Below are 23,286 nucleotides of genomic sequence, written 5' to 3' on the forward strand. Positions count from 1 at the left end.
ATCATTTGTAATCAAGTCACTGTATAAAGCATGTGTGTTATAATGATGATCATTCATAATTTAGTGCTCCTGTCACAAAACAAAAGTGTGTAGCTAAAGACTAAACTTGTCTTTGAGACAGCTCTGGAAAGCTCAGTTTATTTAGTCAGCAGGAGAATGTGGATGCAGCATGCTTTGTCTTTGTAATAACCTCGCATTAAGTAATGCACAAGACAGAGTCTGGCGTCCTCTACATGCAGTATATTAGCTTAAATCAGCAACTACAGCATGTTAGCTTAAATTGAAAGAATTTATTTTTCAAATGTTTAAATCAACTGAATCAATTCATCTGTGTTTGATGTTCACTTATTCTAGAAGGGGATCTGTTTCTTGACTTGTTACTTGAACATTCATTTGGTTAAATTACGACCGTCTTACTCCATTTCCGTAAATATCACAGAGACAAAGATGTAATTCTGTCTCTCATACACTGATGTCAACATAGTGGAAGTGATTGTCACAGAATGTACCATTTATTATGCAAGGAATAAAGCACAACAGGATGTGCTGTTATAGGGAAACAATCCATAACTGAGAGATCTGAGGAAAAATGAGCATGAAGAGAATTATCCATACAACATGTCTTAGAGTTTTTTTATTTTTCTTTATTAATTTTATTTATTTGTTTGTTTGTTTATGTATTTATTTATTTATTGAATTATTTAAATTACACATCATACCTTTTTAACCATTTCTAGTTCAATAAATTCAAATTTATTTGTATAACTCTTTTAATTAACAGAACATAAACATAAAGCAAAAGGTTAATATAAAAATTAATATAAAGATTCATATAATACAAAAATTCAAGACTAATAATAGATATATGTATTTGTATTTATCCCCAATGAGCAAGTCTGAGGTGAATTAGGAGACTGTGGCAAGGATGGCAAAGGAAGAAAACTTGAGAGGAAACTAGCTTCTCAGCTAGCTTCTCGGCATCAGATAAAGATAGGATGTTTTTTAGCTTGGCAATATTTCTAAGGTGTATTTTAAAAGAGAAGTTGCTGTCTAATAGAACACCCAGGTCTTTCACTGTTGAGCTAGTAGTTACAGTACATCCCTCTAAATAAAGGTTGAAGTGTGCAAGCTTCTGTGTACTTTTTTTGATCGATAAGTAGTATTTCTGTCTTATCAGAGTTTAACAACAGAAAATTACTGGTCATTCAATCGTTTAATTTAGACAATTTTGATGAGAAGTATAACTGTGTATCTGTCAGCACTTCCCATCTGTCAACACTTCCCAGAATAACAATGGAAACTAATCTCATTCCTTATAATGATGTTCCCTAAGGGAAGCATGTGTATCGAGAAAAGCAGAGGTCCTAGAACTGACCCCATAATTTACTGGCAATAAACTGTGAAAATTCACCATTTAATTCTACAAATTGGAATCGATCAGACAGGTAGGATCTAAACCAACTTAAAGCCTCTCTCTGAATATGTGTAATTTTGTAAGCGATCTAGGAAAATGTTGTAATCTATAGTGTCAAATGCAGCACTAAGGTCAAGTAGAACTAATAGTGACATGCAGTCTTGGTCCAAAGCTTAGAACAATTAATTTGTAACTTTAACAAGTGCAGTTTCTGTGCTATGATGGGGCCTGAAACCTGATTGAAACTCTTCAAAGATATTGTTCTCCTGTAATAAGGAGCACAGTTGAACAGACACAACCTTTTCTGATATTTTAGACATAAACGAAAGGCTTGAAATAGGTCTATAATTTGACAGTTCATTACAATCTAAATTAGGTTTCTTATTGTGGGGCCAAATAACTGCCAAATTGAAGGATTTAGGGATGTGACCTAAAGATAAAGAGGAGTTAATAATATATATATAATATACAAGTTGTTGATTTAAACTGTAGGTTTATCTAGCTCTACCTGTCCCATACTTGTAAAGCACTGTAGTTGTGAGGGGAGAGCTTTAGGTGAGACTGGATCAAGAGATGCTGTCAGGGATTGAACATCAACTATTTTGTTTCTGATGCTTTCAATTTTATCTGTGAAGAATCTCATAAAATCCTCACTACTGAACTGTGATGGAATAGTGTTTTCACATATCTGGATTTTTGTTAATCTAGCCACTGTGCTAAATAAAAACTTGTGATTGTTTTGGTTATTTTCTATGAGTTTGCTCAGGTGCTCAGCCCTAGCAGCTTTTAGAGCCTGTCTATAGCGTAACAGTCCTTATTCCTCAAACCTTTAATTTAGTTTTTCTCCATTTTCGCTGGAGGTTACGGGTGCCTCTCTTGAGGGTGTGGATATGCCTATCATAGGTGCAGGTGTTTTGACTTTAACCTTCTTTAATTGGGTGGGGGCAACAGTGTTTAATGTGCTAGTGAAGATAGTGCCTATGCTGTCAGTCATCTCACCTAGATTGTTTGTGTTTAAGGGTATAGTTTTAATTAATGCTGTGGAACATCAGTAAATCTCTCTTTTTATTTAAATAGAAATACTACATACATGGGCGTAAATCCGGCTGGGGGGGGGGGGATTGAGGAGACATGTCGTCGTCCCCCCATTCGAGGATTGTCCCCCCAAAAAAAATTTTCAGAAATACCGCACTCTATTGTGAAAAATATATGTATGTATACCTAAACAATTGTGTAAGTAAAAAAAAAAAAAACAAACTCAAAAAATGCATTTAGAAACAGTTCCCCCTCCACTTCCTCACAGTGGTTTGACCCACTGCCTGCTTTCCCAGTTCATCTCACCTACTCTGCACACAGGAGTCAATGTTGAAGTCCATTAAGTAGGGGATTTTATTCACTTCAAATAAAGTGATTCTCTTAATGTAGTTGATGCAGATTCATTAATAAATTAGTTGCGGAAAAATGCTGATTACCGATGTAATGTTCCATGAATCTGCTATAATAGCGATGAAAATATTACTTATCAGGTTAACATTATCTTGTTTACAATAGCTTGTTGCATAGTGCACTGCAACTAACAGGCCAAAGCCGTTATGTTGTTTTTATACATAGAGCAGTTACTGTAAATTGATTATTTATTAATTGATTTTGTTACAAAACATTACTTATGTTATATATATTTTTCATAATAACAGTCATGTTTATATTTTATTGTATGTTGATGGCTTAACTGTAAACAACACAAACAATGCAATAAATAGTTTTGAAGAAAAATCTGCTTTGTCATTGAACCTGAAAAAAACTTTATATTTTGAAAATAACCATAATGACACAGTCTCCATGCTATAATAATAATGATAAAAGCAAAGTTTTTCACTGTGGGGACATATCTTTATCTTTTTAAGTACAATTAGACTGTATTATTTGTGTCCCCCTTCAAAAATTGCTCATGAGAAATTTTATATTTATTGTCTGTTATTATTATTACTGTTACATGAAATTTACACCCATGACTACATAAATATAACTGTATTCAAGATATTGATATCATTTGCTGTATTTGTAAATTTTTCATATTTTATTTAAGAAAAAACAATAAAAATAAGAAACAATACATATAAGGTATACAATAATCAAGTGAACATGGTTAACATAACACAATCATCTAAACACAAATTGCACATTTCTTCTTCTTTAATAAAGCTTTTGCAGTATGATTATGTAAGTGTAAGGCTGGAAAAGAAGAAATGGATGTTCTGCTTGTGTGAGCTGAGGATGGCCTTGTTGAGCTGTATTCACAGATGGAACTTATTAGTGGTGCACACAGTGCTCTCCTATTACACTCACTGTGGTTTGGAGGAGTGTCCGAGTTTTCACAGTTAAAAAACTTTCCCAGAGAAGGATTTCTTACAATCTAAGTACGGAAGGAGTTAATCATGAGCATCCAATAATTCTGTGCAACATGAGGGATTTCATGTTGCTTTCTGCTGGTTTGGAAAGTGAAGCATTTTCCAGAGTAGAGTCCAACAGTAATAAAATATACTTAATTAAAAAATAAATAAATGAAACAGAAAAACATGCAGACAAGTTCCAGTTAAGCTGCTTGGGAATAGTGCAATTTGTCCAACTCCCTATGTCAATTCTTATGGTTTTCAATACAATTTACCAATTTACTCTTTACAATGAACAGACATGTATGCAAAAGAAATGATCCTTGAAGGTCAGGATCCTAATTTGAATTTATATCATATTTAGAGAAAACAACTTTTAGGTCAAGGACATTAAACCCTGTAGATATCTACTTCTATGCAGGAATTATTAACTATTAATGAACAATACATTTAAGATGTTTACAGAATGGTATATATTAGTAATAGTATAGAATATTCTAACTTATAGAAGAAAATACTGTTATTTAAAATAAAATATTTCAGGATAAAAAAAATTGCAAAGCATTCTCTGTAATTTAATGTAACAACATTATTCCCAATAAAATACAGTTATAGTTCCAATTATATTCTTAAAATCAAATAAGATCTTAAAGACTAACAGTTTTTGACAAGGGTATTTATTAATGTTCTGTTTTATTGTGTGATTGTTTTTTAAATAATGCTGTGCAATAGGCCAAATCTTTTCTACTCACACTCACCACACTCATCAAGTTGTATTACAATACTATTATACGCTCAGAAAAGAAGGGTATTAAAGAATAGCCTTCCATTGTGCTGGGGTCGTGTCTACAGCTTTGTTGATTATTATTATTTCAGTCAGTATTTTGATCATTAGTTGAACATGCACTAAAGAGATAAAGATACATAATGTAGCATACAGTCATTAAAGCACACTTAATTTTTCAGTATTTTGCTCATGTCTGGTTCTCCAGCTCCAACTAACAATCAAGGTCTACCATGGATCACTAATTTGTGCATGGAATTTAAACTTGGCAGGCAGATGAAAGGGGATCCTCTGATAACAGGAGTAGTTACATGGGAGACGATGGTTAAAATGGCTGTTTATACAGCTGAGAGATGTGTCATACAAAACACAGAATGTTCTTAAGCACTATCTGTGTCAGTATGTCCGGGGTCTTGTGTGGCAGTCTATATGCAGGGTTTTTCCAATAAAACACAAATACATACAAATAATTAAATAAAGTCAATGTTGTTATATATTTTACATATAGCAAAATGTTACTAGACATTGTTAATAATATTGAGCATTATAAATAATCAATAAAAAAAGTAAACTGATTTCATTACACCATTTGGTCTTCAAAAAGGATTTGGGCATACACAGTTCCTGTCTTGGAAGTTTTAGCATCTGGAAGAGGTTTAACCAGTTCAAGTTCTGCATAAGTTAAACTCTCCTCTGTAATCTTTGGCTGTAAAGTCAGAGAAATTGTGATGTAATCAACAGTCCAATAACTGCAGTATAACCCATGCATATTCATTCTGTATCGAATTCTTTACCTATAACAACAGTGTTTTATTCTTCTACCTGAACTATTTTATAACAATTGCATTATTTTATTACTTAAAAAAATGACAACTGCGTTTTGGTCAGTTATATATAACTTGTAGTTAATATGGTGGCTAGTTGTCATGGCAACTGAGAAACAACACATAATAAAGTCAATACTATTACAAAAATAATCAATGACTTAATAACACCACATGAAGCATTACCATTGCAAAGTTGCTTATTTTCCAACAGCACATTTGGATGTCTGTTATTCCACATATATTAGATTTACCAACAATTACAGCTTTAATTTTAATAAATTTCACATCATACTTTTAAATATGTGCATTTATAGTTAGAACAAGCTCCTTTCTGAAGACCCATGGTGCTGTGGTTTAATGAATGTTTTGCAGAACAAACAATGGAGACTCTTCCATAAAATTGTCTATGTAGAAAGCTTGATTGTTATTTTATATTAGATATAATAAGATTTTCTTAAAGTTTTCATTGCTTCAGCCTGTTTCTTATTATATTGCTTTGGTTACAATTTAGTAGTGCAGTGATTTTAGATTAATATACTGATTATTAAGCTAAAGATTTATTTGGTTCTTTAAAATAGATTTCTTATAAAGGCCATCCATTGCTAGTAAAAGAAGATGAGGTTTAGCCAGATTTAGCTTCACATGACTTACCAGAATTAACTTTCGTGTGTGAGGTTTTAAAAGTTTTGGCTTTCTCAGTCTGTCAGCAATGGGTGCTAGGAAATAAAATAATGGGGATTTTATGAGATAAAAGGGTAAGGCAGTCTACTATAAATTAGATATATTTAAGCATTTGAGCAGTAAACTTAGAAAGAGACAGAGGGGGTAAGAGAGAGAGGTGTCACTTTTACCTTTAGCTGGGATTTCTGGTGGATCCTCCACCTGTTGTACTTTTCTCTTCGTCTTGTAGTTCTTTTGCTTCTTGGGAAGAGCCGGAGAGAGGCTAACTACACTTGTGACTGTTTCTCCAGAGCTGAGCAAAAACAAGATTTATATTATGATTATGGCTTGCAATCTTCCTCTAACAGTTTATTTTCTATTAAAGACTTACCTGTTTTGGGGACTTTTCACCAAATGGTAACTTTCTGAACAAACAAAAAATCCATTGAAAGTTACAGATGTTAAAATAACAGCATGGAAGCAGTACAGTATGTGTATAAAACATTATGAAAATTTGTCTTTGATTTTTACTCTATATTGACATCTGCATTCTGATGTTGTGGATCAATACAAGACCAGCTTGTAAACTTGTTTCCACTGCTTCCAATAAAACATTGACAAGGCTTTACTTCTTGTCCTGCAAGATTCATGAAATTGGTATGGCACACACCTTTTGAATATAACAATGATTTAAATACAAATGGAAATAGAAACTGATAAATAATTACCAACTTATCTGTTTAGATAGGAATAAAAAACATTATTTATTTTCTTAAACATGCTATCTTATCTGAAACCTAGACTGTACTTTGCCACAAAATTAGATCTGGTTATTATGAGCTACATTCTCCAGATAATTGTTTTACTGTATTTTACAGGAAAAGTGGACAACTGTAACGTGTATTTACAGTAAAGTACAGTTATTTGCAGTAAATGTATCAGCAATCCTGGTTCTACAGTAAAAACAAAATACAATATACATGCACACTGTTCAGTTTTTTGCCCACTGCACAAATGAATTTGCATTTATTGTGCACAATAAAGCCTGGTCTACAAAATAACATGCTTAAAAACCGCCTCCAACAACATCTATATGAAAAATAATAGAATAATTATAGATTTCATCTAGGACATATATGACATTCAGTAGGATAAATTGCTAGATAACAAAAAGTTCTGTCTATAATATAAAGAGACTACTTCAGTTTAGTGCTAAGATGTGTAAGGTTCTGTATATCTTACAAATGACATATTGTTGATTCCACAAGTCTGGCTGCCTAATTGCACCTTTTATCTGTTTTATTATTATAGTGTAGCTGTTAACATTAAGAAAATATCAGCGTTGGTTTGAAAGCATAGAGTGTACAGGGGTAATTACTGTAGCATAGAACATATGTTATCTAAAGGATCTAATAATTACAGTGTTTAATCATAGTGTTGACAAAGTAACAGGGAAACATATGGTGAACTTCTTATAGTGACATAGATTGGAATATGTGAAGCAACATTAGCCAACAAATTAGGCCTGATGATTTACAAGGTTTCTATAAGTAGGAAGTTGGTTTTCACTGTAGCTCATGTTACTGAAAAAAACTAATTTTGCTAAACTTTTGCTTCTTAATAAATTGTATACCAAAATTTACCAGTTAAATATACAAATTAACTTCATGCCATAATATTAATTACAAAAAAAAACCAAAAACCCAAGTACAGTGTGGTGTACTTCATGGCCAAATCTTCTTGCTTTCATATACAGACAATAACAAACACAATAGGTTTCATGCCCAATAGTATTGAAAAAGACCACATTTTCATGTTAATTGAATGTGATGTGGCCTGTGATATGATGTGGTTTTGATAGACAAGTGCTTCAATAATATGGTGGTTGTAGTGTAAGCATTAGTAGTACTAGTAGTAGTAGTGGTGGTGGTGGGTGTGGTGGTAGCATTAGTAGTACTAGTAGTAGTAGTGGTGGTTGTGGTGGTGGTAGCATTAGTAGAAGAGAAGAGTCAATGTTGTAGAGGTAAAGAACTAAATAAAGAATTGTGACCACTGTGGAATGGTTTTCAGGCAGGTATAGGACAAGCGTTAGCTAAAGTTAATGCAAAAGTACAGTTTCTATATGGTTTCTTTCAAGTCATATTCTAATTATAAAGCTAGAAAAGGCACTACCCTAAAGCCTAAAACTTCCCACTGCAGAAAAAACTTGTCATATCATCTCACCTCATATTCAAACACACTGACTTCTGAAGTAAAGTTAAAAACAGCTTGTACCTTTTAAGTGCCTCTTCTTTTGCAGATACTGGCAGCCTACAGCCATGGTAAACATAAACATGCACAAGAGCCCCACACAACATATCAGCACCGCACAAAGATACACATCTGAAACATACACAAAACATGAACTCGAACATGATCCATGGCTCCAGATTCAATCAAATGACCACACAAGTTTCTCAAACTCATATAATTTAAACGAAAGTATTAGCTCTGGAAAGAATGGGTGTAGTTTAATTTCACCGGTTTCAAAAGAAGAGAAGCCTTTCCTTCTTCTTCCATGGATGATACATTATTTAGAGCTCTGTTTTATTTTTATCTAGGTTTAAATGGGTAAGAATAAATCTGTGGCTTACCTTCAAACAGGCTCCAAAGCCCGCCCTTGGCATTGGTGGACACTGTAGAAAAAACAGGGGGAAGTGTACAATCATCACTGCAGCTCTATAGGCCTGGTAATTGCACAGTGCTCAGGGTTAAATAAAGTTAATTAGAGGCTGCCATGTGTGGGATGACAGCATGAAGCCTATCCCATTCTATGGATGCACTCATTCTTGGCTAAGCAACACCTGCTGGGAGCCTCTGAAATACTCATAAACCATGGAGTTGTCACAACCAGGGAAGGAAGGAGACAGACCCATACGCAAGATAGCTCCAAATGAATGGGGTTTAATAAACAATAAAGACAAGACAGTAAAAGACGAGAACTAAGACAATACAAATGACGAGACCTATCCTTGACTAGACCTAACCAATGATTCCATGCTGCCTTTGGCAATGCGGCTCACTTTTATAGGAAAGACAATGAGACAATTAGGATCAGGTGTAGACGAAGCAGACGAGGGCGGGGCAGACACGTGACAACAACAATAACAATAACAGCACATGGCCAAAAGTCCGGGCTGATCCGTGACAGGAGTAGCTGATAGCACGGTTAATGAGGCCTTAACATAAGATGAGATTTGCTAGAAAGCTGGATATGAAGAGGAGGACTTTCACCTTCTCAGCATGACAATAACATATCCAAATCAACAATAACTTCAGCTCAAAAAAAGAAAAAAGGTTTGAAATCAATTTACTAATCTATAGTAGAAATCTACTACTACTATTACTACTACTACTACTACTACTACTACTACTACTACTAATAATAATAATAATAATAATAATAATAATAATAATGTGTCAGGTTCATGATGGCATTGTACAGACTTTTTCTTACATGCAAATTTTAAATAAGTATTATGTAAATCAATACATTGTTATGTAGTGTTTAATCACATAATAATTGTTTAATTAATATATTAACTATTATGTTGGTTATCATTGTACTTATTAGTATAGTTAATCATTTTAACTATAATAAAGCTTGTATCATTTAATGTTTTAAATGTTTCTTTACTAATTCTTAAAAAAACATGGTAATACAGAAAATAATGAGTTACTAAATTATATATTATTGTTACTACATCATAACTGCTTTCAATTTTACATTAATGCTTTATAGATTTAGTTCACTGTTTAGTCATTAGTCTTGCTGTATCTCATAATATATTAAAGCTTATTTTCAAGCATGGACTCAAAAACATGGGGCTGGACTATCAATTATAGTGTTTTGTTATATTTTCATGAAATCCAACACAATTCAAATTCAAACATTCTTCATAAACATTCATTTATATTAAACTCTCTAAATATTTCATGTGATATGTTTTACTTAGATGCACAAAAAAATGTATTAATGAATTCAGAAAGTTATTTAGAAGAAATTAATCGTCTCTAAAAATGATTTAATAAACACAGTACATGTCACTATTTGTGGCCTGCTTAATAATGCACTTATTTTGGGCTCTAATTTATGCATGACAGAACTGGAAAATGAATAGAGACTCTTTCTCTTCAGTCACACAGCACATAGTTGGACAAGAAAACCCAGATACAGTACAGAATGGTTTACCACAGCATTCATTCGGTATGAAGATTAGGGAAAAAATGAGAAGATGCCAGAAGTCGCTCTGTAAGATACAGTAATGCATCTGCAACAGGTTTTTTTTTTTACATTTTGGAATCATGTTGCATTCAAATGAAGGTAATGTAATTGTAATTTCTGACCTCCAACTAGGAAAAGCCAAAGAAAAAACTCATTATTCCTATCAACATAGAGACATATTACCAATATACATCGCTCAGCGCAGTTAAACAAATAAGGAAACATTTATGTTTTTGCCCACTTTGTGACATCAGAATGATGTACAGTATTGTGAAAATTATATGAAAACTGAGGTACCACAACTGAGGTAATTTGAATGAAACATAAATCTGAATCATAAATATTTTAAGCGACGACTGTCATAATTTCAGAATGTATGAACTATTCAACCAAAACCTATAGCAGGGGTCAGCAATGAACAGCTCTTGAGCCTCATGCAGCTCTTCCATCCCTGTAACTTTGAAAAACATTATGGGATTAAATAAAGCCTATTTTTTATTTTGTTTTCTTTTCAATTGAATACCTCTTACTTTCCAGATCAAAGTGACCTTGTTACATTTACAAACACAAAATAAAGTGTCTTCATATTTTGTCGACCCAAATATGCATCAAATATAATGTGACGCATTTAATGGTTTAATGCTTCATGAGCATATTCATTTGCCTTCACTGCTGACAATGCTGGTTTACCTGTATGCTTGATATATGAAGAAATGAGCAAACAACAAAAACTAGAAAGATATTTCCAGAACATACACAGCATTTGCTGAAAGATACAAAGCTGGTGCAATTTTCGTTTTTGGTAGAATAGCTGAATAACTGGATATACATTAAAACTTTATATGCCATGCTATCTTGAAATGGTTTTTGTGGCTCTGAGTGAATTTTATGCATTGTCAAAGGAGAAAAATGGCCAATCAACAAAAGTTTATATTTTAGCTATCCTGCTAATGACACTGCTGCTCAATCATGCAGTCACAGTCAGAGCTGAATTGATGATGAAAAGCAGTTAATTTAAAAAAAGCTTTTTGGAAAAGCTAAGCAGTTGTAGGTATACAGTATACTGTATTTATACTCAGTAAATGTACCATGACACAATGCATATACATGTTTTTATTGTTCACCAATACTGTCATCAGAATGTGAACTTTTAAAATCTTGAATCAACTTTAATATGTGCGAAAGATTACTCTAGTCATCCTAAAGTGTATTTTGTCCCTAATGTTGTTTTCTGTGCTTTGTCTAGCTGGTGGATGTATTCAATATTTATCTACAAACTAAATCGGTTGTGTATTTTAGCCAGCAAAATTCCGACTGTTTCATTATTTTTGTTTTATCACATCAAGTTTTAAATTTTAACCAAAAATGCAGCTATCAAATTTAGTTCTATTCTTCCACAAACCCCATCTCTGCACTTTCCGGCCCGCAAATGCTCTTCGTGTATTTGCTTGCACAACCAAAAATGTAGATCTCAAAAATAGACGTTGTTTAGATCTTTCAGCTTTCAATGGATCTAGGTTAACTTCCTGACTTCTTGTCTTTCACAGAATGCCATCCTTATGTTGTTATCCTGCCCACAAATGTTGTTGGGTTTTTCCTCCACTCTCTCTGCTACTGTGCATTTAAATCATGACCACATCCTCTACACCACAGCAAACTCTCCTACACAAAAACACAAAGGCTCCTTACAAAACCTTAGTGGTTTCCTGACAATCCTTTCAGGGTCAGATCATATTCATGTGACTGTCTATTTACAAATAACTGACCTGGCTTTAGTGAAAGGTCATGTGATGTACCATATTTGCTGTTGGTTCAGTATGCTTAAAGATTTTTAATTTCAGCTAAATTACATAAACAAATAAGTTTTCCAAATTGTCACATGTTGCTCACTATCCTGTATGTCAGAGGTATTCAACTAAAATTTAAAGAGGTCCAGTAAGAGAAAATTTCTTGGAGATCATAATGTCTAACTAGTTAGCGTGATATATTTAAGTAGCCTAGTAGTTGTATCAACATCTGCAAGCAATCAATACCTGACTGTTAAATCAAATAAATTCAGTACAATTCAAAAACCTTTTGACAATATTTATTGTCACGTAACATAGAACTGAACATATGTATGATTGTAGATATGTATAACGTTCTCTCGTTAAATAAATAAAAGTAGGGCTACATTTCAAAATAAGAGAAAACAAATAAAATGTGAAAATTGTGTATGTTTAAATAAAGTGCTTAACTTTCCCTTTTATATTTCAGTGAGAGAACTGAGCTCTAGCTTGGCTTGGGTTAGGGTTAAAATTGGGCTTGAATGGAGTCAGGGCCGTTCTCATACACATGTGGAGGTGCTCATAGTGAGCCTGGAACGATATTTAGATTTGATTATGTTCATTGTACTGTAGAGAAAGTTGCCTTGCAGTTGTATGTAGAGCCAAACATGGTCAGGATGTATAGGGCTTTCCTCAGACCTGGGAAAGCTGTCTCAGGGACTCTGTCTTCAGATTTGAGTGGATATGTTTGTTGAAGAGAAATGAGTCTGTCCATTCTGGAGTAAATGTTTTCGCTCTTGTCCACTCTTCTTTTTTTGGAGAGCGTCATTTGTTCTTTATTCTTTCTTTCTCCGTCTCACTCGTCTGTTTCTCTCCCTTTCTCCGTCTCACTCGTCTGTTTCTCTCCCTTTCTCCATCTCATTTGTCTGTTTCTCTCCCTTTCACCGTCTCACTCGTCTGTTTCTCTCCCTTTGTTTTCTACATGTATCGCTATCTTTCTTTCATGTGTAACTTTACTCTAATTCTCTCTCATCTGTCTTGCACTGTTGAGTCGCAGTGTTTACTTCAGGAATGCCCAGATTTGATTGGCTAAGTGTTATCACGTGGGATGACTTAACTCGCATGTAATTGGTCTGTGCGTTTTCAGTACCACTATTGTAAAGATTGCAAAAGCTGCGCCGGTTAAAATAGAAGCGCCCCGTCAAGTTTTAAATCATAACCTTTTGTTTTGGCTCTACGTCCGGGTCCGTATTGGACAGCTTCTGCGTCTGGACCCGGACCGCGGTCCGCCTGTTAGTGACCTACACTATGCTGTATGTGATGTAATGCAGCCTGATTTGAATTTATTCTGAATAATCAGAATAAATCATTTAAGATTACTGTTAGTTGGCTGGATGGTTGATATGTTACATTCATTCCCCCTTTCTTGCTCTCTTTCTTATACACACCTACATCAATCAGGCTTATTATGTTGGCTTTGTAGAAGCCAACATTCTGCTTTCCTTTTTAAGCTTAGACAAAAATATATCAAGAGTAACTCTTCCTAGGGCTTTCGTGCCACATGCAACAAATTTGGATATGTTGTAGACCCCGTTCTGAAGTTTGTTGCTATTACCTTTTTAAGCGATCCGAGTACCGGTACCTCCGGTACCGGGTCTCAAATTGGCCTTTTTTCCCATAGACTCCCATTATAAACTTTGGAGCTTTATAACTCAGCAAGCTTTCGAACTATCTACACCAAACTCGGCCAGCTCCTTAAGGGTGATACTCTGAACAAAAGTTTAAATTGGTGTACCAACTGGCCTCTCGGTTGTCCCGCAGCCCCGCCGCAAAATATGCAAAATCAAAAACAACATTGACATGTGACATATCAAAACACTCAGAACAATGAGGGGAACCTCCTCACGGTTATTCAGATGATGTCACTTGATGTCACGTGAAAATCAAAAAATTGCCCAACATGGACAAGTGACATATCAAAACAATCATCCCAAGGAGGGGAACTCCCTCAGGAGTATTTGGTTGATGTCACATGCTTGTCTCCGCTTACCTCCAAATGTTTTGGCAACCTAGCTTTCTGTACTCTTGTCTCCAAAAGCAACACTAACCCTTATGTCCACTTGCCTCAAAAAAGCACCTTCCATTGCGGATACTTGCATTGTCAAAGTCAACATCAAAGTTTGTCACGACGAACTTTACAAATCTAGTTTTGTCTTGTTCCTCTGTTGTTTTTCCTTGAAGTTTTGTAATTAAAACTGTAACTCAACTCAGAAACCTAAGCCTAACCAGATAGCTTAAACACAGATAAATGACTTCTATAGATGGACCCAATGCATAATGGCTCATTGTCATGGCTGTTTTGATGAGACATAATGAGCTACATTGGTGTGAAAAAGTGTTGGCCCCCTTCCTGATTTTTTATTTGTTTGCATGTTTGTCACACTTTAATGTTTCAGATCATCAAAAAAAAAAAATATTAGTCAAAGATAACACAATTAAACACAACATGCAGTTTTTAAGTGAAGTTTTTTATATTAAGGAAAAACAAAATCCAAACCTACACAGCCCTGTGTGAAAAAGTGCTTGCCCCCTAAACCTAATAAGTGGTTGGGCCACCCTTAGCAGCAAGAACTGCAATTAAGCGTTTGCGATAACTTGCAATGTGTCTGTTACAGCGCTACAGCGGCTTTCGAGCATGAACTGCCTTTTTAAGGTCATGCCACAGCATCTCTCTTGGATTCAGGTCAGGACTTTGACTAGGCCACTCCAAAGTCTTCAATTTTTTTCCAGCCATTCAGAGGTGGACTTGTTGGTGTGTTGGATCATTGTTTTGCTGCAGAACCCAAGTTCGCTTCGGCTTGAGGTCACGAACAGATGGCCTTCAGGATTAGTAGACAGCAGAATTCTTGGTTCCATTTATCACAGCAAGTCTTCCAGGTCCTGAAGCAGTTCTTTGATGTTCTGAAATGCAGTGTTACTTTTACACCAGATGTAATGGGTCACACACCCTCCAAAAAGTTACATTTTTGTCTCGTCAGTCCACAGAGAATTTTCCTAAAAGTATTGGGGATCATCAAGATGTTTTCTGGCAAATCTGAGACGAGCCTTTTCTGTTCTTTTTGCTCAGCAGCAGTTTTCATCTTGGAACTCTGCAGGCCATTTTTGCCCAGTCTCTTTCTTATGGTGGAGTCATGAACACTGACCTTAAGTGAGGCAAGTGACGCCTGCAGTTCTTTGGATGTTGTTTGTCTTTTGTGACCTCTTGGATGAGTCTTTGCTGTGCTCTTGGGGTAATTTTGTTCGGCCGGCCACTCCTGGGAAGGTTCACCACTGTTCCATGTTCTAGCCATTTGTGGATAATGGATCTCACTGTGGTACACTGGAGTCCTAAGAAAATAGTCCTTAGAAATAGCTTTATAACCTTAAAGCACTCATACATACGGGGTCATGCGGGTTTGGATTTTGTTTTCCCTTAATAATAAAAAACTTCATTTAAAAACTGCATGTTGTGTTTACTAGTGTTATATTTGACTAATATTTAATTTTGTTTGATGATATGAAACATTAAAGTGTGACAAACAAAACTCGTGAAGGGGCCAACACTTTATCACACCACTGTATATTGAGAAAATGCATTTTAGTTTAACTTAGGATAATACTGTAGGGTGATATTCCAGCTTGTAAAAAAAAAAAAAACAAGTCTATCTATCTGGCTGTCAGAATTTAGCGGTAAATGTCTATTTCTCACGTTAAGTTATAGTTTTCTTGGAAGTGGATCGAGATGCCCTTGTTTACATGCTTTCTGGCAAGTTATGTTGAACCACACCAAGGGGGAAACACACACAAAGGTTCATTTCAAATAGACAAAACAATGTATATGGAATATACGCCATAAGTTTCTGTGCTAGTGGCTCAAAGCTTGAACATTCCTGAGCAAGGCCCTGAGCTCAGCTACAGTATATGCGTAAATAATGCAAAAATTATTTGTCTTCATGGTCTCACCTTTAAGTTCTGTAGCTGCTGTGGAGTTGGCAGACGATTTCCATCTCTCCCTATGCTTCTTAAACTCCTGCACCCTGCAGCTGTACAAGCCTATGTCATCTCTGGTAATGTTGATGATCAAGAGGTTGTAGATCTTGCCCTGCTTCACAACTATTAACTTAATCTTGGGTTTGGGGAAGCTCTTGGTGTAGTTTCCATAGAATTTTGCCCTTCTCATATTGACTTTGGCAAGGAGCTGCTCGTCTCCTCCAGACAGGGGATGGAAAATCCAGCGTAGCACAAGAGCAGTGTCTGATTTGTGCCACTGGTTCACTTTACATGACAGTGTGACGTTCTCACCTTCAACTGCCACCCAGAATGGAGACGGTGTGACCGTGGCATTAATGGCTGTGCAATCATCTAAATATACAGAAAAGTTTAGTTACAGTAGGTTAGGTAATAGCTTAGTTAAGGAAAAGGTGTTTCAAAGCTGTTGGATATTAAAATTATTTTTTCTCCACTAAGTAATGAATAATAAACCATAAGTAAAACCTTAATAACCATAATTAATGAATAGGGCTCTTGCCTGCTTTTTCTTTGAAATCCACCATTGCAGAAATATTTCTACTTAGTGAACACAAATTATAGACCATATGGAAAGTTTTTTGGACCTCAGACACATATAATCCTTGTAATTAAATAGCAACGTTTTCAGTGTAGCGTTATGTATTGTGAATCAGCTCAGACATCTGGCTTTGCTATTTCATGAGGGAAATATTCCACAGACAGTAAGCACATTTTTTAGAAGCACATTCAAAAACAAACACAGAAGGCTTAAAGAGGACCTAATGTTATATATAGTATAATTTATTATGGTTACTTACTTAATACGTAATTTGCCTGCCTACTTACTTACTTACTTACTTACTTACTTCTTACATACAAGACTTTTGCCGAAGCATGAGAGTTACATTGTGGTAAATACAGTATTCTGGTTAGGGAGGAGTCACAAACCACAACAAAGTCAATAGCAACTGCTCTGTCTATCTTTCTGTGCTACTGCTTGCATTTTTGGAGGGTTTTAATGTGAGTATGTTTTGCATTTAAAATTTTTAACTGTTTTAACATGAATTTCAGTTAAATTTAAGTTTCTTTATTTTGATACTTTCTAGCAGAACCATACAACAAAACTAGCTCATAAGGTTTGGTTAATTCAATAAAGTCTCACATGCTGGTTTAATGATACTCTAGCACATCATATAGAATTTGCTTACCTATGAAGAAAACACTAGTCAGGAAAACTGTTAACCCTGCAGAGATCTTCATTCTCCAGTCTGACTGGCTCCATAAAAAAGATTTGGTGTCGCCACAGAAGGGCGCTCATCCAGTCTCTTTTTGTTTCTCCTCTTTTCTACTGTGAAACATGAGTCAGGGCATGTTCTGTTTCTTAGTGTACTCCCTCACTCCTCCTCCTATTACTCAAATGCAGGCACATACAGTATCTCTCTCTCTCTCTGTCTCTGTCTCGCTCTCTCTCTCTCTCTCTCTCTCTCTCTCAGACACACACACACAGAGAGAGAGAGAGAGAGAGAGAGAGAGAGAGAGAGAGAGAGAGAGAGAGAGAGAGAGAGAGAGAGAGAGAGAATGCCTTCAGTAGCCCTTAATTTCTTAAACTGGCACTGGATTTTAGTTAAAGACTACCGTATTTTTAGTTTTGGAGACTTGTACAGAAACAGGGTTGAAACTCGGTTCAGCTTTGCAGCTGTAACCCACTCAGATAATTGAATTGATAGATCCAATAAATCTGTCACTATCATACTTAGAATAAATGTTTCTTATTTGCACTTATATACATATGTTTTTTGTTGTTGTTGTTTATTTTTTTTCTTCCTCCTCTTTCTATCTAATGCATAACATGTTTAGTCATGTAAAATACATGTATATCATCTATATATGTGAATGTATATTTTTTGGGGGGTGTGGAATGTATTAGAGAAGTTGAGTCGAGTGTTGCTGACGTCACTTGTGCGCCAGCAGTGGTGAAAGATGCGTGCTGCATGTTTTTGGCGGCTGCTCAATTTTTTTCCCCATCCTCGTGAATCTCTGTCTTAAATACATGTCTGAACTATTTCATTGCATTAGGTAAGAGGCATTCATTCTTATTCTCTGTATAATTTGTGTATTTTATAATGTAAGATGATGAGGAGGGTTGATATTGTTTGTGAATCGGGCATAAAGTTTGTAAACCGAGTTTTCTTTACTTTCTTTTCTTTATATTATATTCATTGGTTTTAAAGTTTTTAAATTGTGTTGAAACAATTTGTTTATATAAGGTTTAAGTTCGCTTTTTTGCTAAAAAGATTCTTATTAATTTACCATATTTTCCAGACTATAAGCCGCAACTTTTTTTCCCACGCATTGAACCTTGCGGCTTAAACAATGACCAACGGCCAATATATGGATTTTTCACTTTTTTTTTTCTTCAAAAAAAAAAAAAAACACATTTTGTGACGTGTTCAGTTTTTTATTGGCATGAAGCTTTCATTAGACCAATGAAATTGCTGAACGGGTTAAAGGTAGGGTCTCCGATGTTTGAGAAATGCTTCAGAAAACTGAGTCGGTATAGAAAAAACTGTAGTGTGTTGCATTTATGAAATCAATTAACTGCTACCGAGTAAATGCAATTATATTTTCCTGCAAGCAAACAAAAATATTTTGAACAGTTTGAACTAACCTTAAGAAAAAAGACGCTGGGTTGAAGGTTACTTTCATATAAAATGTTTAATGTATAATTGAGTCCTTCGTATTCATGACCAGGGCTCTCAAGTTTTGAACACAGTTTATTTTAATGTTACAAGAGCATCATGATCTTAGAATTTAGAATTACATTTTTTAAAAACTAACTAACAAAAATAAAAAATTTAAATTAAATATTTATTTTCCAAATCTACAGGGAGCCGCAGCAGAGGGATGAAAGAGCCACTTGCTGGCTCCGGAGCCGCGGGTTGCCGACCCCTGACATAGAGGATAAAAACAAAGAAAGAAAGCGAAGAAAGGCTTACGATAAGGCAAGTAGAACACGGTTGTAGCTGCCTCTCTACATTACTACGATAGAAAAGAGGTGTTATTTGTGTAGTAACAGCGTTTAGCTCAGGAGTTATTGACTTGGGGAAACTCCAATCTGTGAATATGTGGCCAACTTCCCGCTCCTTCAGTTCTCTCCAGTGCTGGAAAGTTGATCCTATATTAACACGTCCTACTTCTTGCCTTATAGCAGGAAGATAGTGACTGCTATTTTTTATTTTTTGTTACAAGCCATGTTTCGTTAAAGCCTGTGTAAAGTTAATTTGTTTCAATGTACCTGTAGGCACCTGCGGCTTATAGACATGTGCGGCTTATTTATGTTCAAAATAATAATTTTTTTAAAATTCAGTGGGTGAGGCTTATATTCAGGTGCACTCAATAGTCCGAAATTACAGTACCTATAGTTTGTAATTTCTTTAACATGGGTGTTATGAAAGTGGCATTATCAGTCAATATCACAACATTTTTTCACTTTTCACATCTCACATCTTGTTCAGGAAATTCAGATGATGGATGTTAGATCTGTTACTAATGATGGTAGCAGCAAAATGAATTAAGAAGTCTAAGAAACATTCTGTCTGCAAATTTGAATTTACAGAGAAAATGTATCCAATCTAATTGGGAGGAATTTCATCATGCAGCAAGACAATGAACCACAACACATTGCAAATACATCAAATGATCCAAAACTAACTGCCAAAACAACTTAATGATTAAATTGAATCAATCTTAAATACTTTGCAATTCCAAAATGGAGGCAATGTTTATAAACTGATTTGCCTAGGATCTGCATTTTAGAGTGTATATTGACTTCTTCTGGATAATGTATGATATAACAGTAAATGCTTAATATTGAGAACTGTCTTTTTGGAAATGTCCTGTTGTCAGCTTCCGAAACATTAAATGGTAAAACAAACACTATCTTTTTTTTTTTTTAATGAGATGTGATTAATGATGTGACTGAATTTTCTTTCACATTATTCCAATGGTTTTGACATCCTATATGATATAAACTGTATGGAGATGATTCATGTATTCAAAAATAAAAGATTGAAATGTGTGCTTAAAGTTTCATTAAAGTTGAATGCAGTGTGTTTGTGTTTGTTAATTCTTAACTGAATCTATTTTTTTAAGCTTAATCTCTAGGTGATGTAAATGAGCACAAAAAAAGAATAATAAAATCAAAAAATCACAATGACATTTAGGAGATCTCATATTGAATAGTTTGCACCAAATAACATATACTAATAAATGTTCTACAGGTTTAATGAATAAGACATTGAATAGCATTGCGTACATTACAAACATTACATAGTAGCATAAAATTTTGTTTCTGAAGCCAGGGCATTCCCTTCTGTGAACAGGTTTTGCTTCATTGGTCAGGTTCTGCTTTCAACCTCAACACTTCTAAAAAGAAATATATATTATATGTATATATAGGCTAAATGTAAATAGAAGCAATGAAACAATAGAATAAGTGAAGAACTCTTTACCGCATACATGCTCTCATTGAATCCTCTAAAAACAAGGAATTTTAATATTAGTTTGGAGAATTAGTAGTATGTTGGAGGGAAAATATGCACTTGATTGTGAGTAATAAACTTACCTGACTGTTCATTGTCCAGCAAGTGTCTTTTGATCATGTACACCTTTACTGCGATGAAGCAGACTGATAGAAATATACCAACACCTATTCCTATTCCTGCATATTTCATTTCTAAGGCTCGGTGGAAAATTAAGAGAGATAAGTTACTTTTTTAAACATAAGGACATAATTGAATGTGTTGTAGCATCAGAAATGCATGTAGTATAGCAGTGGAATAAACATTAGAGTTCTGAAGTTGTTTCACACCTGTTTCCTGTACAGGGGATGGGTCATCTCCTCTAACGTGCATGAAGAGTATGTCTAAAAGACAGATATTCTCATAGTTACATTACATTACTCTCTCAACGTTTTTATTTGTGAATGTCATGCTCAAGTTAAAAAGTGTGTGTGTGTGACTGACAAAAACAGGAAGCTTTATGTTATGTAAAGTGGAACAGAGAACTGAGATAAGATCACTAATTTTGCTAAGATGTTCTACTACTTGACACACTTTCATTTTAGTATTTATCATATTGCATGTTCTGTTTGCTTTATTCAACCCATTGACACCTGGTTAACATTTGTTTTCTATAAACATTATTAATGATGACTTTCATTAATCAATTTAATTAAGTAAGCACTTTATCCTGGCCAGGGTGGGTTGGGAGGCTTAGGGAAGATAGTCTATTGCAGGGATCCATACATACACACAGTCATTCACACCTAGTGGCAATTTGTAGCCAATCCACCTTTTTTTGAGAAGCGTTTGGTAATCATGAGAACCTACCTGAAATGCACAAAGACACCTGACAAATCTTAAGAACTAAACCACCATTGCCCTGAACAATACAGGTGTAATGTTTCATGCACGTTTTCTTTACAGTGGTTATCTGAATGTCATGACTATCAAGCCTATGATTTGCCACCAATGCTATTGTGTAGCTAATTTTTTAATTTCCAGCTTATTTTTGAGTCATTAAACATTTTTTGCCTATTATGGGACTGTTAATTGTATAACATCTGGCTTTATTATTCAGTCCTTATAGCATGTTATGAAAGTTATTAGCACGTTATGAAAGTTGTGTAAGTTTGAGACCTTGTAAAGTGTTGAGTTTTTAGATTGTTCATTTACTGTTTATATGCAGTGATGTTTGACTAATATTTAAACTGTTTTTATAATTGGATATTAAGGCTCATAACAATGTGCCTTGTGCCATTATGTTCATGCTGTATTGTTATGCCAAATAACAATTTTTAAGTATGGATTGTGTACAGATGTATGAAAAAAGAATTCAGATTAAAAGGTATACATATGTTAAAAATCTGCTTATCCAACTTAGATCCATCAAATAAATTAAAAAAATATAACTGGTTAATTCTGAGATGCTGTACAATGTTTTGGCTTTGTGTTCAAATGGTCATTTGATTGAGCTGGTAACTAACAAAAACATTATCATATTACTGAATACACAAATACACTTCTTTGGGTTTTCATATTACAGCAATACATATATACAAATTCCACATCACCTTTAGAGCTGAAGTTTCAAATATATTTATAAATATATTTCTGTTAATACAGAAATGCAAATTCTGTGTCTCTTCAGGTGCAAAGCCAGATGCAACTCAGATGGAATCACTGAATTTGAACACTTGAATCAAGTTCCAATGAATCATTTGCATTGTATGATGTACTTATTAAATATGTCATCACTTTATACAATACATTATACAAAAAACAGAGGCGTTATTGTTTAATTGCATACTACACTAAACAGACAAAGAATAAGAAGATGAGAATCACTTACCAACAACAAAAACAAATGTAAGGATGAAGGAATGTGTTTGAGGTTCAAGCATATTTGAAAGCATTTAAAAAAAAAAAGCCTTTTTATTTATGCTTTCTTGAGATATGAAGCCATTTCCTGTTCATGCACTATAGTAGTTCAGATAAACGGAAGAGAGATAAATTCTCTGACGGTGTGACTTTAGCATTTGACCCAGTTATCTGAACAAAGTAAGCGTGTTGTGGAACTTGTGACTGCACAGTATAATCTTTTTATCAAGAAACATTATGTATAAAGATTATGTATGTTTCTTTTATTAAATCACTCAATAAAAAGATACCAATTTTGCAAAATCCAATTTTAGATGAAAAAGTGATTTTGTGAGGGGAAAAGGCCAAAAGGAAAGTCCCCCGCTATAAGACACACTCATACTCTCAAGAGATAAAATAGTGATAAGACATATGTTAGAAGTTAATTACTTCACAGATACACAGGCAGATGAAAGTAAACCGAATCCCACAGTCAATTTTACAAAATCCGCTTTAAGAAAAATAAATAATAATTTTACCTTGTTTAGCTCCTTCCTATTTGTTTTCTTTGTAAAATCATATCCTGAGCAGCCTGTGTAGCAGCGTTCTGTGTGGATATCCAGTCTTAGAGCCAGAAAATCGGAGGACTAGTGGAAGGCTAAAACCAAGATAAAATCAAACTCACAAACACCTGTGCTGATCATCATCCAAGCTT

General features: G+C 34.6%; 2 protein-coding genes across 7 annotated transcripts; both read right to left on the reverse strand.

Moving 5' to 3' along the window:
* Positions 1–3,470: 3,470 nt before the first annotated feature.
* Positions 3,471–17,585, reverse strand: vstm4b (V-set and transmembrane domain containing 4b). 5 transcript variants are annotated; one of them, XM_027159125.2, is made up of 9 exons: positions 17,361–17,585; positions 16,108–16,506; positions 8,709–8,750; positions 8,350–8,385; positions 6,467–6,500; positions 6,267–6,388; positions 6,067–6,131; positions 5,173–5,294; positions 3,471–5,013 (listed from the first exon to the last, which is right to left on the reverse strand). In XM_027159125.2, the coding sequence occupies exons 1-9, from the start codon at positions 17,410–17,412 to the stop codon at positions 4,947–4,949; spliced, it is 939 nt and encodes a 312-aa protein (XP_027014926.1). In that variant the 5' UTR covers positions 17,413–17,585; the 3' UTR covers positions 3,471–4,946. The 5 variants fall into 5 exon arrangements, with proteins under 5 accessions (XP_027014926.1, XP_027014924.1, XP_047673802.1 ...); XM_027159123.2 differs by having other exon boundaries at positions 5,175–5,294; positions 8,350–8,457; positions 17,361–17,581; XM_047817846.1 differs by lacking the exon at positions 8,350–8,385.
* Positions 17,586–20,352: 2,767 nt separating this feature from the next.
* On the reverse strand, positions 20,353–22,937 carry LOC113650675 (transmembrane protein 273). 2 transcript variants are annotated; one of them, XM_027159127.2, is made up of 5 exons: positions 22,564–22,937; positions 21,023–21,076; positions 20,777–20,893; positions 20,664–20,688; positions 20,353–20,577 (listed from the first exon to the last, which is right to left on the reverse strand). In XM_027159127.2, the coding sequence occupies exons 1-5, from the start codon at positions 22,625–22,627 to the stop codon at positions 20,550–20,552; spliced, it is 288 nt and encodes a 95-aa protein (XP_027014928.1). In that variant the 5' UTR covers positions 22,628–22,937; the 3' UTR covers positions 20,353–20,549. The 2 variants fall into 2 exon arrangements, with proteins under 2 accessions (XP_027014928.1, XP_027014929.1); XM_027159128.2 differs by having other exon boundaries at positions 20,777–20,887; positions 22,564–22,925.
* Positions 22,938–23,286: the final 349 nt, after the last annotated feature.

The sequence above is a fragment of the Tachysurus fulvidraco genome, chromosome 8, assembly GCF_022655615.1.
Source record: "Tachysurus fulvidraco isolate hzauxx_2018 chromosome 8, HZAU_PFXX_2.0, whole genome shotgun sequence".
NCBI lineage: Eukaryota > Metazoa > Chordata > Actinopteri > Siluriformes > Bagridae > Tachysurus > Tachysurus fulvidraco.

Bases quoted from the DNA above. Each gene is read 5' to 3' on its own strand.
- vstm4b (XM_027159123.2), bottom strand. From the start codon at position 17,412: ATGAAGATCTCTGCAGGGTTAACAGTTTTCCTGACTAGTGTTTTCTTC. The intron at 6,132-6,266 runs GTAAAAGTGACA...TTTATTTCCTAG, and splicing joins ACCAGAAATCCCAGCTAAAG to CACCCATTGCTGACAGACTG. The intron at 5,295-6,066 runs GTAAGTCATGTG...CTGACTTTACAG, and splicing joins ACACACGAAAGTTAATTCTG to CCAAAGATTACAGAGGAGAG.
- LOC113650675 (XM_027159127.2), bottom strand. From the start codon at position 22,627: ATGCTTTCAAATATGCTTGAACCTCAAACACATTCCTTCATCCTTACA. The intron at 20,894-21,022 runs GTGTGAAACAAC...TTTTCCACCGAG, and splicing joins ATCCCCTGTACAGGAAACAG to CCTTAGAAATGAAATATGCA. The intron at 20,578-20,663 runs GTAAAGAGTTCT...ATTTCTTTTTAG, and splicing joins TCAATGAGAGCATGTATGCG to AAGTGTTGAGGTTGAAAGCA.